Genomic DNA, 15892 nt, shown 5'->3' with positions numbered 1-15892 from the left:
ATCATCAGTTTATTCTCAATTAAGAGTCTCTTTTTTGACTTGTCTCTTTTTGTTGTTGTATTTGTTTTGTTTCTCAAATTCCACATATGAGTGAAATCATATGGTATTTTTCTTTTTCTGGCTGACTTATTTTATTTAGTGTTATACTCTGTAGATCCATCTGTGTTGTCATAAATGGCAAGATTTTTTTATGGCCAACTAATATTCCATTCTGTGTGTATGTAACTACATCTTCTTTATCTATTCATCTGTCAGTGGATACTTGAGCTGATTCCATAATTAGGCTATTGTAAATAATGCTGCAATGAATATAGGGTTGTATATATCTTCTCAAATTAATATTTTTGTATTCTTTGGGTAAATATCCAGTAGTGGAATTCCTGGATCATATGGTAGTTCTATTTTTCATTTTTTTTAGGAACCTCCATATTGTTTTCCACAGTGGCTGCTCCACTTTGCATTCCTACTGACAATGCATGAGAGTTCCTTTTATTCCATCTCCTCACCAACACTTGTTGTTTCTTGTATTTTTAACTTTAGCCATTCTGGCAGGTGTAGAGTGATATCTCATTGTGTTGTTTTTTTTTTTAAGATCTGATTTATTTATTAGAGCACAAGTAAGAGAGCACAAGCAGGGGGAGAGGCAAAGGAGAGGGAGAAGCAGGCTCCCCGTTGAGCAGGGAGCCTGATGTGGATCTCAATCCCAGAACCTGAGGATCATAACCTGAATCAAAGACAGACACTTAATCGACTGAGCCTCCCAGGTGTCCCTTCACTGTGGTTTGATTTGCATTTCCCTCATGATGAGTGATGTTGAGCATCTTTTCATGTCTGTTGGCCATCTGTATGTCTTCTTGGAGAAATGTCTATTCATGTATTGTGTCCATTTTTTAATTGATCATTTATATTTTTGGTGTTGCGTTTTATAAAATTTTTTAAGTTTACCTTTATTCTGTATGAGCATACAACAAATATAAGTGATTTATGTCGTTTATATTCTTATATCTTAGAATAAGAGCCACATTCTTTTGTAGTTTTGGTATCTTAGGGACACTATAGTGTGGGGAAATAAAGTTCCTTAGCTTTGTCCAGAAGTTGGTAGTAGATCTGAATGCTTAGGTTTCTAGGATTCCAATGCTCTTTACATAATTTTGGAATCAAAGCCTTAGGATGTTAGGGTACTTGGTATTTGCTTTCAGAATTTATCATGATGTTTTTTGACAGTTAAGCTTTTTTTTTAAAAAAAGATTTTATTTATTCATGAGAGACAGAGAGAGAGAGAGAGAGGCACAGACACAGACGGAGGTACAAGCAGGCTCCATTTCATGCAGGGAGCCTGACGTGGGACTCGATTTCGGGTCTCCAGGACCACACCCTGGGTTGAAGGCGGTGCCAAACCGCTGAGCCACCGGGCTGCCCATACAGTTAAGCTTTTAAGATCAAGAATAAATCAGAAATATTACTCAGTCATCAAAAAGAATGCAGTCTTGCCATTTGCAAAGACATGGTTGGAATTAGATGTTTTGCTAATAAGCAAAATAAGTTCATCAGAGAATGACAAATACTATATGATTTCACTCATATGTGGAGTTTCAGAAACAAACAGAAGAACATGGAGGAAGGGAAGGAAAAATAAAATAAGATGGAAACAGAGAGGGAGGCAAGCCATAAGAGACAGTTAACTCTAGGAAACAAACTGAGGGCGACTGGAGAAGAGGTGGGTGGGGGATGGGGTAACTGTGTGATGGCCATTAAGGAGGACCTTGATGTAATGAGCACGGGGTGTTGTTTTGTTTTTTTTTCCAGTTTTAAAAGATGAATTTTATTTTTCTTTGAAGTACATCATATGCTTTTTGTGCTAGGATTTTTTAAAAGTTCTTTTTAATTTTGTAATAGTTTTACTAAGGTACAATTCACATGACATAAAATTCACCCTTTTAAAGTTATATAAATGGGTTTTAGTATATTTACAAAATTGGAGCACGGGGTGTTATATGCAACAGATGAATCACTAAATTCTACCCCTGAAATTAATAACAGAATATATGTTAACTAAATTGAATTTAAATAAAAAATTAAAACAAGAATAAATCAATATAAATCAGAACATAGATATGCAAAGTCACTTTAGGAAGTGAAAGTGATGATTGTTAAGTAAGTTTATTGTGATAATCATTTTACAACATGTATGTATATCAAATTGTTATGTGATACACCTTCAAGTAATATAATATGTCAACTATATCTCAGCAAAATTGGGGAAGAAATGGAACAAGTGAGTTTGGTGTCTTGAATGTTGAAAAATGTAAGGTTAAGGAAACCTGGTATCTCCCAGTTTGAATAAGTTCTTGGTGTTAAGGCCTTGAGAGCAGAAGACCAGTTTGAGGTTTATCTGGCTTTCTCTTTTTAGAGGACACTCTTATTCTGGACCTAGCTTCATTCATTTTATTTTATTTGTCTTTACTATACTCATCTGCTTTTAAAAATGACTCAGAAAATGTTAGTTTTGAATACTGATAGGATTAGAAAGGATTTCAATTTAGGACCCTTCTACTTCTTTAGGTATTTACATGATGTAAAATAGTTATGGTGAAAGTTCCCTGAAAAAATTATTCCCATGACTGTCCTTGAAAAGTAAAAAGAGTAGTATTTATAAGAAATGGAAGGGCAAAGTAAAGTGTGCAGTATGACAATTTTTAGACTTTTCCTCTCCAGTACTTCACATGGTCCAGAAGAATAAGCCAAAAGTTGACTGATTTGGGGGCATGTCCCAAAGTGGCTCAAGTGCAAACAAAGCATTTTTTATTAATTTTAGCATAAAAACTATGGGGAGAAGTCATGAGAAATTTGTATTCTTAACCATAATATTGGTATGCAGGTATGTGTACTTAGTACATGGAAATATAGTGATTAAAAATTCATTTTTTACTTTATTTGGAAAGATATTTCTGGTTTTGAGCAAATGCCCTCATTTCTTCATATATTGCTCATATACTATCATTTCCAGAAATGGATCTTGATGGGTCACATTCCTGGAAACGCAGGGTTATAGGTTACTTGTATGAGAATTAAATGAGATAATAGATGAAGATAATATGCCACATTAAGAGTGAGGGTTGGTTGGTTGGTTGGTTTTTAAATCTTAGTGTTCTTTACAACTTAAGTTCTCTCAGAATTGGGTCTTGTGCCTAAGTAAAAAATTAATAAGAGAAAAAAAAATTAATAAGAGAGAAAATGTTAGGATGTGGGGCAGGAGGCTTCTTGGCTTAGACTTTCTTTGACATGATTAGGATCAGGTGCAACAAAGTTAACTAACCATTGGTATAATTGATGCCCTTGCAGGAGGGAGCACTGGCAGTTGCTGGGTAATTTGAAGACTACTGTGGAGGGTTTGGTGTCAGCCAACAGTCCGAACGTCTGGTCCAAGTATGGTGGCCTGGAGCGGCTTTGCAGGGACATGCAGAGCATCCTCTATCATGGGCTCATCCATGACCAGGTACGTAAACCTCTTCTTTTTTGCCAGATTGGCTGTGTCACTTGTTGGAAAGAAACAATTGCATTAAGTTGTTGGCAGGGAGAAGATGAAGGCCACTGGTCTGTGAGCGCTTGAGGGTAGGACTGTAATATGATGATGATGATGAGAACAATAAGGACAATAATGATGAATCACTAGGATTTTTCTCTTAGGAGCACCCAAAGACATATCTGAGAAGTATTTACAGAATATTGTCAGTTTTACAATCCCCCTGAGCATCATTTTGTAGGTAACTGGCTGATTCTTGGGAATGGTAGTTTTAGTTATAGCTTAATTTTTTTAATATAAACTTCATTGATGTTGAGTTTCTTTTCTATAAAATATCTTCAAACACTCCAAGAAACTTTGAGTATTGATAGAGTGGAATGTAATAATACTTAATGGTTTTTGTTCCATCTTTTGCAATTACTCCATTTGCAGTGTTTTGAATCAGCTTAAGATCTGGATAAAATTGTCAAGTGAGTCATTGGCTCTGGTGTCCTCCTACATTAAAAAAATCAGACCTCACAAATATGTGCATAGTCATGTGTTTCCAAACAGTCATGCTCATTCCATGTCAGTGTCCTTGGAGCCAAGCTTGCTTGTCTTTTCCTTTTTTAATGAGAATTTATTCTCAACTAGACTAGCAGTCACATAAAGAGCTAGTCAAATAAATAGCATTAAGGTATTCAGAGTTAATAGGATTTAATATGCTATCTTCCCTTCTGCAAATACATGTATATTACTTCTGAAGTATCTTTAAACTAATATTCCTATTGGATATTTTCAGAATTCAGTGGAGTTGTCTTAGGTTAGATTTTCTTTATTCAGAATAAGTTCTGAAAGTGATGTGCTCTCAAAGAGTTTCTTAATGGTTATTATTCTTTAAACACCAGTCTAGGAATTTGGAGGCAGCATTGTGTGGTAGACTGATAAAAGTCTTTGGAATCAGATAGAACTTGGATTGAAATCTAGACTCATTGCTTAGGTCCTTGGGGAAAAAAATGACATAGTAGTTACATCCATAGACTTCTGAGTCAGACTGTTCATATTTTAATCTCAGCCTCAGTACTATGTGGTGTTGGGTAAGTTACCTCTTTGTGTCTCTGTTTACTGATTTGTAAAATAAGATAACACTAGTACCTACCTCATAGGATTATTGTGAGGATTAAAGAAATGATATACATGAAGAGCTTTAAAAAACATAATTTGAGGGCAGCCCCGGTGGCGCAGTGGTTTAGCGCCGCCTGCAGCCCAGGGCGTGATCCTGGAGACACTGGATTGAGTTCCACGTCAGGTTCTCTGTATGATGCCTGCTTCTCCCTCTGCCTGTGTCTCTGCCCCTCTCTCTCTCTCTGTCTCTATGAATAAATAAATAAATAATCTTTAAAAAAAAAACATAATTTGACAGGTGATCTTAACTATTAGGTAATATTAACTTTTGAGGCTTGCTTTTCCTATCTATAAAAATGAGGATAATATTATTTACCTCATAATGTTTGATGGAAAGATTAAGTGAAATAGCATCACATTTGCCTCGTGCAGTTTGTGGCATACAGGAAAATAACACGTTTCTTTCATTTTTTAAGTTTTAAGTTACATGTAGTCCTATGAAAAAAATAATTATGAAGACTGGAATTTATAAAACAAAGAAGTTAACCCACTGCATTCTGGTTTTTGCCTATACCACTAGTGATCTTGCTACTGAAGTTTAAGTAAAATGATGTCCACATTACCAGATCCATGAACATTTCTCCTTTGCACAGGGTCTGAAGTTCTTTACTGTTAACCATCATCACACCTTGACTTGTACCGCATTATTATCTTCTAATGATGTAGAGTCCCTCTTCCTCTTTTCTAAAAATTAATGTTAATTCTAGGTACATTGTACCTAGAATGCTTTCGTAGTTTGCTTCCCACTTAATATTTTATATACCCAAACTTTCATTTCAGGTCACTCCAGAGCTTTCCATGTTTCCCAATTTTTTTTTAAAGATTTTATCTATTTATTCATGAGAGACACAGAGTGAGAGAGGCAGAGACACAGGCAGAAGGAGAAGCCCCCCTGCAAGGAACCTAATGTGGGACTTGATCCCCGGGATCACACCCTGAGCCGAAGACAGACACTCAACAGCTGAGCCACTCAGGTGTCCCCTAGAGTCCTTCTTCTACTTCTGTGACCATTCCTTCTTAATTTCTTTCCCTGGAATCTCTTCTTTTTAGATTTTAGCTTTTAATGGGATTCTGTCCTAGGTCATTATTTCTTCTTACTTTGTATATTTTCCTGGAACAGCCTCCTTCACTTGCATTGTGCTGAAGACCCCCAGCTAAGACACCTCTGCTGAACTCCAGTTCCATAAGACTAGCTGTCTGCTGTACATTATCATCTGTCTGTCTGTCATACAGGCCAAGCACAGCATGACCCAAAAGACAAACTTATTTTCTTCATGAGATTTGCCCTTCCTCCTATTTTTAACACTAATTTGTGGCATTGCCAGCTACTCAGTCACCCAAGCCAGAAACTTGGGAATCATGCCCACGTGTTTTAAAAAACTCAATGCAAGTTTCCCAGACAGATGACCAAAATAACTACTAGATTAGTGTCGCCACAATTTAGTGGTTAAGCACTTGCATCTTGATAGCAAAAAAGGTCTTTTCTTGGCTCTGTTACTAATTTTATATTGTTAGCTAGAGTAATCACTTTACCATATTACAGGACAGTTTCACCATCTGTGCCAGAAAGAGAAAATGTCCTAATGAAATAATAAAGTCAGTGGGATTCCAAGTGAGGGATGATTGATAAATTCAAGACAGTATTAACATAGCTTGTTACAATTATTAATAAATGATATCTGTGAAAGCATGCGGTCATCAGAATGAAAATTATTAAAGTATATGGTTATCTGCAAAATAGCAGTGTTAATAAGTGAAAACAGAGTGAATCAGGCAAATCTGTCCTACACACTTTTCAACTACAGGCGCTAATGGAAAGAATTGTAACCAGAACATCCATACCCATTTCACTGCTGCTCTATTCTGCTTTGTGAAGACCTAACAATTAATGTCTGTGTTAAGGACTTATTTTTCCCTTTCATTTCCTCCCAAAAGATTAAGGCTTTCAAAGGCTTCTGGCTGCTGCGTCATCATGAAGCTATTCTGGGTGTTGTGCCCTTGGAGAGGGGGAAGGGATACAGTGATTCATGCTGGTCATATCTATTCTGTGCTTTCATAAGGACGTGTTATGGAATGTGAACTTATTTTTTTTTAAACAGGACCTTCTGAAAGCTATAACATCATGACCATATTTTTAGAGGGCTCTCATTTTTCCTGACAGCCTGAATCTGGGCTACCTTTTAGTTTTCCCATAAGGAAAGGCATATTTGATCTTTTCTTTTCTGCTGCTTAGTTATGTGGAGACACTCAGTCCCTAAGATTCCTCATCTGAATGGGAGAAATAAAAAGAGCCCCCTCTTTTCCACTACGAAGAAGAAACCTCTTCTTGGCAATATAGGCAGCCTGATTTTTAAAAATAACAATAACAACACAGAAAAAGAACAGTTTTTCTTTTCTGAATGTATAGGTAATATATTTTTATTTGTTGAAAATTTGGAAAATACGAAAAAAAATTTGAAGAAAGTATCACCCTCAAGTCAACATCAAGTATTATCACTCTTTAACATTTTGTAGATCTTATTTTTTTCAGGACGCCTAGGTGGCTCAGCAGTTAAGCGTCTGCCTTCAGCTCAGGGCATGATCCTGGAGTCCTGGGATCCAGTCCCACGTCGGGCTCCCTGCTCAGAGCCTGCTTCTCCCTCTGCTTGTGTCTCTGCCTCTCTGTCTCTGTCTCTAGTGAATAAATAAGTAACATTTTTTAAAAAAGATCTTATTTTTTTCTATACACTTATGTGCTTTTTAAAATATTAAGATTGTATTATATTTATCATTTTGTAACTTTAAAATATTTAATTTTTAAAGTAAACGATACATTTGTATGGTTAAAAAAAACATATATTTAGTGAAATATCTTGTTTCCTTCCAGTCCTGTAGGTAACTACTGTTTACTAGTTTCTTCCCAGAAAAGTTTTGTTTATAAAAGATTTTGTGAATAGTTTTCTTTGCTATACCTCCTGATTTTTTAGATAAATAAAAGCAATTATAAATTGCTATTCTGCACTTCTGTTTTCTCACTTGATGTATCCTGTAATTCATTTCAAATCATTATGAAAAGCACTTTTTCTATTTTACAGCTGTCATTTTATAATATTCCATTGTATGTATGTACCATAATTTATTTAACCAATCCCCTAGTAATGAACTTTTAGATTACTTAAAATCATTTGGAGTTAGTAACAGTACTACGGTGAATAAACCTCGTGTATGGGTCATTTTGTCCTTTACCATAGGATATTCCTAGAAGTAGAATTTTTAGGCTAAAGGGTATGTGCATTTCAATTTTGAAAAATATTGCTGAATTGCCTTTGAGGAAGTTACATCTGTTTAAACCCTCACCAATAATGTATAAGAGTATTTGCTTCTCCATACCTATACCAATGTAGGGTGTTATGAAACCACAAACTATTGGCAGTATGAGGGTAAAAAGTTACATTTCTCCTATTCTGAAAAATGTTTATGTGGGCCTTTTTTTTTTTTTTTTTGGTGAACTTTTTCCTATTTCCCCCCATTTTTCTTATATTGTTAGTCTTTTCCTATGGATTTATAGGAGTTATTTATTAATGGAATTAATCCTTTGTTTTAATGTGAATTGCAAATATTTTTTCCTAGTTTGTCATTTGCCATTTCATATGGTGTTTTTATATGCAGAAATATCTAATTTTGGGAGGGGAGCAGAGGGAGCAGGAGAAAGAGAATTAATTAATTAATTATTTATTTAGAGTGAGTATATGCATGCACACATGATGGGGAGGGGCAGAGGGAGAAAGAGAATCTCCAGCAGCACTGAGTGTGGAAACCCACATGGGGATCGATCTCACAATCCTGAGATCATGACCTGAGCTGAAATCAAGAGTTGGATGCTTAACTGACAGCCACGCAGGCACCCCTCTGATTTTTATTAAGTCAAATTGATCATTTCTCTCAGGACTTCTAGGCTCTGTATGATGTTATGAAAGGGCTTTCGCATTTCCCTGTACAATTATTAAAAATGTTTCTCCATAGTTTCTTCTATTAATGACTTGATTTTTCTATTTAAACCATTTCATCTGTAGTTTATCTTGAATATACTTAATTCCTTTAGCACACAGATCTATTTCTGTTTTTTTATTATGGTCTGTTGTACTTTGTGTGCCATCACCACTCAGTTTTAATTATTTTAGCTTTTAATTATGGTAGAAATGGTCCCTCACTGTACAGCATCTTTTGTTGTTGTTAAACACCCCCCCCCAATGTTCAAACATTTGTCATTTTATTTACCATGTAACTGCTTCATTTTTTTTTTTTTTTTTGGATAAAGACAGAAAAAGCCTTCTTATACAATGTGATCTGAATCATTAGCTGATTAAGTGAGGACAATTAAGGAGTCATTCAAACATTTTATTTTATTTTAAAACATCTAAATTTACATTTGTTCAACAGTCTTTGGATATAGAGCCAGAACCTTTGCTAGGAATATGGATCCACTGGTGGAGTTTCATATCATCTTTTTTGAATAAATTGTACCCATAATGCATGGTACAAGACTTCCAGTTTTATTTTCTTTATACTGGACTAGCAATTTAAGATCCTGTAATATGAGTGTAAACCCTACATTTTTAGGTGTTTGTCCTTCTCACTTTGAAAGTTGTCTTGCCTCTACATAATTTAACATCAATTTTTTATAGAAGCTTTTGTGTGGGCATAAAATTTTAGCTCCTTTGGATAAATACGAAGGAATGTGATTGCTGGATCATATGGTAAGAGTATGTTTAGTTTTTTAAGAAACTGCCAAACTGTCTTCCAAAGTAGCTGCACCGTTTTGCATTGTTACCAGCAATGAATGAAAGTTCTTTGCTCCACTTCCTCACCAGCATTTAATATTGGCATTGTTTTGGATTTTGGCCATTCTAATGTAGGTATATAGTGGTATCGTATTGTTTTAATTTGCACCTCCCTGATGATATACGATGTGGCACATCTTTTCATGTGCTCATTTGTTCTCTGTATATCTTTTATGGTGAGGTGTCTATAAAGGTCTTTGGCCCATTTTTTAAATCAAATTGTTTGTTTTCTTATTGTTGTGTTTTAAGAGTTCTTTGCGTATTTTGGATAACGTTCTTTTATCACATGTGGCTTTACAAATATTTTCTCCTAGTTTGTCGTTTGTCTTTTCTTTCTCGACATTTTTGGTCACAGAGCAGAAGTTTTTAATTTTAGTGAAGTCTAGCTTATCAGTTCTTTGCTTCATGGATCATGTTTTTGGTCTTGTATAAAAAAGTCATCACCGGCGGTGCCTGGGTGGGGCTCAGTGGTTGAGCATCTGCCTTTGGCCCAGGACATGATCCTGGAGTCCCGGGATCGAGTCCCGCATTGGGCTCCCTGCATGCAGCCTGCTTCTCTCTCTGCATGTGTCTCTCCCTCTCTTGCTGTGTCTCTCATGAATAAATAAATAAAATCTTTAAAAAAAGAAAAGTCCCCAAAAAAAGTCATCACCATACCCAAGGTCACCTAGGTTTCTTCCTATGTTATCTTCTAGGAGATTTATAGTTTTGTATTCTTCATTTAGGTTGATGACTCATTTTAACTTAATTTTTGTGACAGGTATAAAGTCTGTATCTAGATTTATTTTTTTGGATATGGATGTCCAGTGTTTCAGCACCTTGTTGAAAAGACTATCGTTGCTCCATTGTATTGCTTTGCTACTTTGTCAAAGATTAGTTGATTTTATTTATGTGTGTCTGTTTCTGAGCTCTCTATTCTGTTTCACTGATTTGTTTGTCTATTTTTTTCCCCAATACTACACTGCCTTGATTACCGTGCCTTTACAGTAATGCTTTAAGTCAGATAGTGTCAGTCCTTTTTAAAGAACAACTTTCTAGGCCCAGTGCTTTTGGTTTTGGAAAGTTATTAATTGGATGTGAAGGCGATCTGGCTGCGACATCTGTCACCCCATTGATTGCCAGGGTTGATTCGGCTGATCTGGCTGGCTAGGCTGTGTCCCCTTCCTCCCTCACCGCTCCATGTGCGTCCCTCCCGAAGCTGCGCGCTCGGTCGAGGAGGACGACCATCCCCGATAGAGGAGGACCGTTCTTCGGTCAAGGGTATACAAGTAGCTGCGCTCCCCTGCTAGAACCTCCAAACAAGCTCTCAAGGAAAGTTATTGTTGATTCTGGGTTTTTTTGTTTTGTTTTTGTGGGTTGCTTTTAGTTTTGGTTTAGTTTTGTCTTATTTTTAGGAGATAAGGGCCTATTCAGATTATCTATTTCTTCTTGGTGAGATTTGGCAGATCGGGTCTTTCAAGGAATTGATCCATTTCACTTAGGTTATCACACTAGTGAGGCATACAATTGTTAGTAATATTCCTTTGTAATGTGGTATCTGTAAGATGTCCCCAATTTTATTTCTGAGTTAGCCTAGAATTTTGCCTAAAGAAAGGAAACCAAGTTTAGGTCCTAGTCACATAGATGTAATTAACCAGGAGACATACCTGAGTTGATATTCCAGTGCTGCCTACCCCTGGCCACTCAGTGTCCACTGAGCCACAGAACAGGGGCCAGAAACACTGCCACATGCTGCCAAGATATTAGAGGTCTTCATGACTCCAGTTGACAAAAGAGCCTGTACAGCTGACACTTATAATTGTCACTGATATTTTTCCAGTCTAGGTGAGAAACCCACTGACATTTGAGATGCCTTTTGGGTCATATATTAAGTTCTGATAGAAGGACTCTTTCTAAGCTATTTATTTTGTTCTGTTGGTTAGTCTGTCTCTTAATGCTTGTGCTAGGTCTGTACTTCTAAATTATTTAGATTTCAGTTTTAACCTGTGCCCAATAATCTCAGAAAGGATTCTCAAAAAATAAGAAATAGGTTTTCCTAGTATAAACATTTGCCTTCTCCAGTTCATTCTCCAGTTCATTTCCTAGTATAAACATTTGCCTTTTCTAGTTCAGGCCTTCTCTAGAGTGAAACTATTTATCTGGAATTGATCATTTCTTTGACTCTAAATGCAGCCCTTTCCTGACCTGGGTAGCATGGGAAAAGCAGGTCTTTCCTTACTTGATTTTGCTGTAAGAACTGAAGGCATTCATCTCGGATTCTTAGCAAATAACTTAAACTCTTCACCAGTTTTAAGATTTACCTTCTGGGGCTAAATGGTAGAGAGATGAGGGAGAAATCAGATTATTTTCATTGTATAACTTTCTATATCATATGCTTGCATTGCCTGTCCAAAAGAACAGTTAAAACAAATTTTAACAATTATCCTTAAAAAGAATGAATACATATATATATATCCTTTTGATTGCTGCTGAGAACCTTTGTTGAGGCAAGGAAGGTTAGGCGTTTTTCCTCCTCTCTTTGAATGTCAACACCAGAGCTAAATTTGATCTAAAATGGTAGTGATTTCTTCACCTTCTGTGTTCTCACAGCAGGTGTGTTGCCGCCAGACTGATTACTGGCAGTTTGTGAAGGACATCCGCTGGCTCAGTCCCCACTCAGCCCTTCATGTGGAGAAGGTAAGAAGTGAAAAGTAACCGGAAGGCTGTGGTGTTTGATGTTCTGTCTGAAGGGTTTCCTAGGCTAGAAAGACGGTGTGTGTCAAGTTTCCTGTTAACTGAGGAAAGAAAGTTATTCCTATAGGACTAATTTGGAGGGAAGGATTATTTGCTTTAAAACATAAACCATGTAAAGCCATTGCTTTAGGCCATTTTCTCTCCGCTGGGGAAGGGGGTGAAAAAAGTTTTGTTATTTTCAGAAGACCTGCAATATTAGGACCAGAATGAAGCTGTTCAGAATCCTAGGAAAATGGCACGAGGTTCCCTACAGTGCTTGGGGAAGTAAGATTGGGATGCTTAGCTCAATGTAGTACCTTTGATTTCCAGTTAGGGAAATAGCTCATGGAGGCTAGTGACTTGGCCAAAGTTACACAGCTAGTTCCAGATCAATCACTGCCAAACATATGTATCTATTTATTTAATTCTTCATTATGGAAGATTTCAAATACATAGAAAATTAAAGAGAGTAATGTAATGAACCCTCAAAATATCTATCACCTGTCCTCAGTACGTGTCAATACAAGGCCAGTTTTGTTTCATATATATCCCACCCACTGCTAGGTTCATTGCTGAGATGATGTCAGGAAAAGTACTTTGTTTTCAAACGATCAGGGAACCAAATCGCAGGGTGTCAAACTGGCCTCTTTTGTGAGAAAAATCCAGAGCCCGGTGGTTTTCTTACATAGACTTTCTTTGTCCTTCTCGCGTAATTTATCTTACCACCACTCTCCTTTACCTCCAACTAACTTCCTTTTCTAAAATATATTGCTGTAGTCATTTCCACTTACAAGCTGCTTAGGAGACTTTGCTTTTAGAAACAGCCAACTAGAAGGAGGTTCCAAATAGAGGTTGCTCTGACTAGGGCCAAAACAAGATGCTCAGATGACCTCTCTGTGGTGGAGAATCTTTTTTTTTTTTTTTTTAAGATTTTATTTATTTATTTATTCATGAGAAACACAGAGAGGAGAGAGAGAAGCAGAGACATAGGCAGAGGGAGAAGCAGGCTCCATGCAGGGAACCCGACGTGGGACTCAATCCCAGGGCTCCAGGATCACACCCCAGGCTGAAGGCGGTGCTAAACCACCGAGCCACTCAGGCTACCCTCTTTGGTGGAGAATCTTCTTCCTTGTCCCCAGAAGAAGAAGCATCTTCCTTGTCCCCAGATTTTTGTTGCATTATTTTCTGGAGGCCAACTGAAATGAAGAACTCTGTGAGAGAAGCCAAGAGGTCGAGTTCATCCTTCCTCTGAACACTCCAGGCTAAATGTCTCTTTGGAGTTAGGACATAAAGAGACAGATGTAGCAGCTTTGTTCTCTCTTAGAGCCGCATATCAGGTCTTAGCTGCTTCATTCCTCTTCAGTGATCCAGTGCAGCAGTGGAACCACTGATCCCTTGCTTCCCCTCCTCCCTCAGTAACCTCTAGATGCTACCCAGAGGAAAAATCCTACTCATCACTTCCTCTTACCCATCTCCATTTAGTTTTCTGGTCATTAGGCCTCAGTCTTGCTGTTTTTACCAGGATGCATGTTGTGACCCATCCTCTTTGCCTCCCAGTTCATCAGCTTACACGAGAATAGCCAGAGCAGCACTGATGGTGTGAGTGAGCATGCTGTTGCTGAATTGTGGCTGCAGCACAGCTTGCAGTGCCACTGTCTCTCCGCCCAGCTCCGACCACTGCTCGGGGACAAGCAGTATATCAGAAAATTCTACACAGGTACGTGACGGTCACTTAGCCAAGATTGTTGCATATACTTTTTCATCTCTTCCACATTCCTCTTCCTTTATAGACTGACTCTCCCCCCAGAGCCCCATATACTTCACTGGGTGCCCTAGAGATTCTAATCAGAAACATGCGTCCAGTCTTCTCCTTTATGTGTAAAACACAATCCAACTTTATGCTAAGGTACTCCCCTGCCCCCAGGGATATAAACCGATAAGAATAACCACCATTTACTGAGCATTTCCTATGTGCTAGTCATTGTTACATACTTTTTATGCATATACTCTTCCCAATAGGCCTGAGAGCTGGGTATTAATACCTCTGTTCTATGGCGGAGAAATACGGAGGCAAAAAATAAGGAAAGAAGGTGTCACCTAAAAAGAAGTTATCAAGCTCTGGGAGCTACTGCTCTCAGTGGGCAGGTTTCAGCCAGCAAGGCACTAGCAGGAGATGGGAGGGCATGAGCAAGGGGAGAAGTCAGAGGATTTCTTCCCCTCCCTGACTTCCCCAGTTGGATACCAGCAAAAAGGGTCTTGGGAAGACACTACTTTTAGGACTTAGCATCTCTGTGGTACAGGAAAAAAAAAAAAAAGAAAGAAAGAAAGGAAGCAAGAGAAGGAATGGATCAGTGGGCAGAGAGGCCTAGGATTAGTCCCTGAGTAAAAGTATTTCTGTAAGAAACTTGAGATAATAACTCAGATAGATTGCTTTTGGCTTGTCTTACAAATCAGGAATATACATGGGGGAACTGGCAGGAAGTCCATTTTGGCTGTAGTTTTAAGCACAGAAGCTATTCTTTTAGCATTTCTTGCTGATAGATTTTTTAATTTTTTTGCCAGGCTAACTTTTGTATCTATTCCTTATATTGGTTCAAGATAGGAGGGAGGAGACGGGGGCCTTATCAACCACCAAAAATCTTCAACAAGTAATTTGATCATGTTTTGGGTATGCCATTTGGAGTCTTGCCAGTTGTAACAGCAAGAGATCTTTATGGCCATAGAGAACTATGGAATCTACAAAATGTGGAAAAAATATTGGACTATAAAGCAGAGTGAAATAATATATCTAGTAGTAGCCTTCTGTGCTTCTGGAGTTCTTCCTTCAGCTGAGTGACATCATCCTCAAATTCCTGTCTGTTACTGATCTTGATGCCTGACCTCAAACATTGCATGGAGAGTTATCACGGTTAATCTGATGGCATAAACTTCTTTTATAATAAAATAATACAAATGTAAAGATAATAATGATAATACACCTGTTTTCCAGTCAGGGAAGCAGAGCCCAATGAGGTTAGGTGACTCGGCTAAAGTCACCTAGAGACAGGATTCAAATCTGGGACTTTGTGACTTTGAAGCCCCCTTGTCGTGGCCTATTACACTGCACATTACTTAGCCTCTCCTATACTTTATATGTCCCTGATTCCGCTCCCCTGCAGCAGCATGAATCTCCTCAAGACATTTTTACCTTTTGTCTCTTTACTTCCCTGAGCCTCTCCCAGGCTGTACAGGGATGCTAACAATCTCCCTGTTGGGCTCCATCACAGCAGTAGCATTTCTCTCCCCAGATACTGCTTTCCTGCTAAGCAACGCCCACGTCACGGCCATGCTCCAGTGCCTGGAAGCAGTTGAACAGAACAACCCCCGCCTCCTGGCTCAGATTGATGCATCTATGGTAAGGGGGCAAGGAACCATCTGTGTCTGTGCTGGGCCCTGGACCTTACCGTGATATAACCCTTTGTTGCAGGCTATTTCTTTGCTTAGGCAGTTGTGAACTGAAAGGCTTTCATTTAAAAAACAAAAAACAAAAAAAACTAAAACTTGGAGAAGAAGGGGAGGTACCATTAAGTATCTATTGAAGTAAAAGGTCTAAGATCTGCTTAAGGAGGGAAGTGTCTGTTTTTTAAACCCCATTGTAAAGAGGAGCCTTGACAAACTGGGGGGAAGAGGATGA

The 15892-nt window shown here is 37.9% G+C and overlaps 1 protein-coding gene across 19 annotated transcripts in view; it reads left to right on the top strand.

Moving 5' to 3' along the window:
• The window catches only part of RUBCN (rubicon autophagy regulator), a 64387-nt gene that overhangs the window by 22732 nt on the left and 25763 nt on the right, over nt 1-15892 (top strand). For 12 of the 19 annotated variants that reach the window (XM_072812161.1, XM_072812163.1, XM_072812157.1 and 9 more), the window contains exons 2-5: nt 3343-3496; nt 12097-12183; nt 13777-13936; nt 15507-15613. In XM_072812161.1, the coding sequence (XP_072668262.1) occupies nt 3458-3496; nt 12097-12183; nt 13777-13936; nt 15507-15613 (393 nt within the window). In that variant the 5' untranslated portion in view covers nt 3343-3457. The remainder of the gene's footprint in view (nt 1-3342; nt 3497-12096; nt 12184-13776; nt 13937-15506; nt 15614-15892) is intronic. The other 7 variants (XM_072812162.1, XM_072812160.1, XM_072812155.1 and 4 more) reach the window with 1 other exon arrangement.

This window comes from Canis lupus, chromosome 35 (assembly GCF_048164855.1).
Source record: "Canis lupus baileyi chromosome 35, mCanLup2.hap1, whole genome shotgun sequence".
NCBI classification, from domain to species: domain Eukaryota; kingdom Metazoa; phylum Chordata; class Mammalia; order Carnivora; family Canidae; genus Canis; species Canis lupus.
The sequence above is the reverse complement of the archived record's forward strand: the minus strand, read 5'-3'. Positions and strand labels throughout refer to the sequence as shown.